The 3,651-nt window shown below is 41.5% G+C and overlaps 1 protein-coding gene across 2 annotated transcripts in view; it reads right to left on the bottom strand.

Annotated features, from left to right (window-relative positions):
- ripk2 (receptor-interacting serine-threonine kinase 2) overlaps positions 1-3,651 on the bottom strand; it is a 13,488-nt gene that overhangs the window by 8,641 nt on the left and 1,196 nt on the right. For both annotated transcript variants that reach the window (XR_312291.2, XM_005752472.2), the window contains exons 2-7: positions 3,061-3,214; positions 2,356-2,511; positions 1,436-1,587; positions 838-887; positions 581-742; positions 390-475 (exon numbers count right to left, since the gene is read on the bottom strand). Coding sequence is in view for 1 of the 2 variants with exons in the window: in XM_005752472.2 (XP_005752529.1) it covers positions 390-475; positions 581-742; positions 838-887; positions 1,436-1,587; positions 2,356-2,511; positions 3,061-3,214 (760 nt within the window). In the remaining variant the exon portion in view is untranslated. The remainder of the gene's footprint in view (positions 1-389; positions 476-580; positions 743-837; positions 888-1,435; positions 1,588-2,355; positions 2,512-3,060; positions 3,215-3,651) is intronic.

The following is a 3,651-nucleotide window of genomic DNA, read 5'->3' as shown; positions in this document are numbered from 1 at the left end:
CACACACACACACACACACACACACACACACACACACACACACACACACACACACACACGCACGCCACTGTAGCTATAGCTGCATCAAAGCCTGTGCATTTATTTTTCATATGCATGGCTGTGAGACATCATCATGAAACTAAAGTCATACTCTGAGCCACAGTCTGTCTCAAACTAGTTTCACCAGATTTCTCTTACTGTAAGCTGACACACCTGAGCGCATGCTGACAGACAGACACACGATACCATCCCACAATACACTCTTTGTGGATCAGAGGAAATGCAAATTTAATTTTGAAATAAATCAAAAGTAGTTTTCAAAAGAAAAAAAAAAAAAGTGCTACACAGATTTCCCTACAGGTACATAAAGAAGAAATATAAAAACTGACCTTTTTCTTTTTGATCTGCAGCACAGCTTCCAGGAACTCTATTTCGTCAAACACCCTCACCATAGGCTCCAGCTCTATCAAACAATCTGAAATGGTAGGAAATGCATCACACTGCTAAATCCTGCCAAAGACGTAACACAGAACTACCGTCCCATTAGCAGTGCGCACTTTAGTCATTTGTATGAGCATACTTTGGAAGGAAGGCCGTTCATCTGGATTAGCGTTCCAGCCGGCTGTCATAAGATTGATGAGCGTTTCTCTGCTGGGGATGTCTGCGGACAGGCTCTCCAGGCTGGTGTCAGGACGCAGACCACGCAGCACGCTGAACATGATCTGAATGCCATTGGTCACCTCTGAACATAAACACACACATATTAGTGACTCAAAAAGGGTAAAGTAGGAACAAAGTATGATGTGAAAAAAAACAAACCCCAAAACGAGCAGTTACCTTTAAACGGGATCTGCCTGGACAGCACCTCCCACATGATGATGGCATAGCTAGAATCCAATTATCAAAGAGGAAAACAGTTAAGGGAAGAGTTACTAAGTTGCCAGATATTGGCATTTCCCCTTATAGTTGAGGGACTCTACCACAAGCCAGCTTCAGGGATGACTCTCAAAGCCATGACTGATTGACCCGTTGCAGCGAGCGTAACCTCTTGCGCAAAATTTACAAAGACTGCATCAGCGGAAAGTAGAGCTCTCTTATCAAAGCAGAAAAATAATCTGAATTCCTTTTCTGACAGACTCGTGGATCTCAACAGTTAGGTCTGATTTTTTGTCTGGCACGACTGATTTAGCCTTTGACACTGGGCCCTGCAGTGGTATGCAAGCAATGCAAGCTGAGGCAGGAACGCCGTTTCATCTTTACAGGAAGGAAAGCCTCATTTCCCTTAACTGCTTATTGTGCTCAACAAACACGGAAGTTATCAGAGTTTATAGTAACACAGATAAGTCATAGAGACTTTTTCTGCTAAATCTTCAGGGAAGGATGTACATTTTGAGACTGACTTCTACATAATAGTTACTGGGTTCTGGTGTCTTACCTGTACATATCGTGCTTCACGTCGGCCCGGCGGCTCTTGGATGGTTCGTACTCCTCAGGGGGCATGTAGATCACTGTACCCTCAGCTGGCTTGGACCCCGAGCCTCTACTCACTGACAGCTGTCGCCACTTCGATAGGCCAAAGTCTGCAATCTGGAGAGAAGCAGAAAGTTAGCAACCGCAGACAGACAAAGTTATACAAAGCCAGTTTTACATTTTATGAGTCTTAAATTAATTCGTGACAAAAAGTCAAATAAGGTTGATAACTGCAGCGGGAGGACAGCCTTTTGTATAATAACGGATCTTTAAGGGGAAGTTATTATGCCTTTCTTATTTCCTGTTACAATGGTGGATACTGAAACTGCCCTAAATAGTCAGTTTCAGGGAGGTTTTTTCCCTTCTACTGTTATCTCTATCCCCTCTTACTGATACTGTATTATCTTTATGTGCTCATCTTAGGCACACAGCGCTGAGTGTCAGCAGACTAGCACCACCCACCTGCTGTTTGAACCTTTTGTTTGTGAGGGGCAGCCAATCAGAAGAAAGTTTAAAGGAGAGGAGTTTGTTTTACAGTCCAAAAGCTTAAATATGGAGTTGATATGAGTATAATATATTCACTTTAATTAGGCCATGAAAGAAAAAGAAATCAGTCTGAACGACCTGAAAAATATAGTTTATACTTTTTATGCTAATAAAAATTGTATGTTTCATAAAGAGTAGCAGATAAGCAGTACATAGGGTATGTGCAGCTTATCCACTATGTCTAAGTTAGTCTGGTAACGTACACAATACATGTGACTATAACTGTAACCACCTAAGCAGCTGTAACCTTTTGTTACAGCTCCAACAAACACACTGACACGGTTGAAGGTGATGTCATAGATTTTCCTGTTCTGCACGCACCTCATACTTATCGCATACCTTAACATGAAATTCACCATCCAGCAGAATGTTTTGGGTCTTTAGGTCGTGATGTACGAGGGGTGGGTTCATGTTGTGAAGGAAGTTAACCCCAAGGGCGATCTCATACAGAATCCTCAAACGCAAAGGCCAGGCAAGAACAGGGTACACGTCCTTCTGTAAGGCAGAGATTACAAAGATGGGCTAAAGATATCATAAATGTATAAATAAAAGAGGGAAATGTGGGTTTTACTACAGTGAAAGTACAAAACAATGCAAGAGCTTGAAATAAAGACTGAAAAAATTACTACACTCAGCCCAGTGGGAATTTCCCTTGTGCATAGCTGTCTGCTTCCCTCAGTGCTCGGCTTCTCTTTCCCTACTTTATGTTTCATCAGATACTAATTACTTCGAGCTTTCGCTTTTGTTTATAGTCCCGCTGAAAGGAAAAAGAGTCATACACTCACATGATGAGTGATGCACAAGAGAGAAAAACAACAGACCAATGCAACTCCATCAGCTGACCTCTTTTGGCAACAAAAATCCAAATGCAACAACTATAAAACCTTCATTTTTTCCAGTGTGTAGTCTGGGCAACTCTCACAGCTAACAATCTAAACCAGAGAAAACTGGTGCCACTCAGTGGCAATCTAAATGGTTTATTTAAGGGTGCATTGCTCAGACTAGAAGAGTTCCTAGTGATAGGAAGTGAACTTGATGAGCTACCTCATGGAGTAACCGGTCCAGAGATCCATTGCTCATGAACTCCGTGACTATGCAGAAGATACGAGGCTCATTGCAGACACCAAAGATCTGGATGATGTAGTTGAACCTGGCTTTGTGGAGTACCTCGGCCTCCTTCAGCAGGCAGTTCCTCTCTCTGAAACACAGCCAGACACAGAATAAATAACAAAAACAAAACAGCACTGACAGCACTTTTGTGATAGTGAGGTAAATGAATATTTAAGATAAAATCCTTCTAGAAACACAGACCAAAAATGCCGTATACAATCTTGCTGAAACTCTTGATTACACAGAGGAGTAAAAATGTTACACGCAGAAATCTGAGATTTTCTCACTTGTGAATTTGTGCAGAGATGTTTAGAATGACCCATTACTAGGTGACCAATAAATACCAAACTGAGTCATGATGTCTGGACATTTGACTGAAATCCAGTTGGCCTGGTTCACTGTTGTTGGGAAACAGTTTTATGAAACAAGCTTAAGAATTTCACATTAAAAGGTGGACTTAATTTTATTACAGAGTGGTATATTTGCATGGCTCCAGAAATAAAGAATGAGTGTAGGATTTAAAAA

This window comes from Pundamilia nyererei, unplaced genomic scaffold (genome assembly GCF_000239375.1).
Source record: "Pundamilia nyererei isolate P.nyererei 1_Seehausen unplaced genomic scaffold, PunNye1.0 scaffold00362, whole genome shotgun sequence".
Taxonomy (NCBI): domain Eukaryota; kingdom Metazoa; phylum Chordata; class Actinopteri; order Cichliformes; family Cichlidae; genus Pundamilia; species Pundamilia nyererei.
The sequence above is the reverse complement of the archived record's forward strand: the minus strand, read 5'-3'. Positions and strand labels throughout refer to the sequence as shown.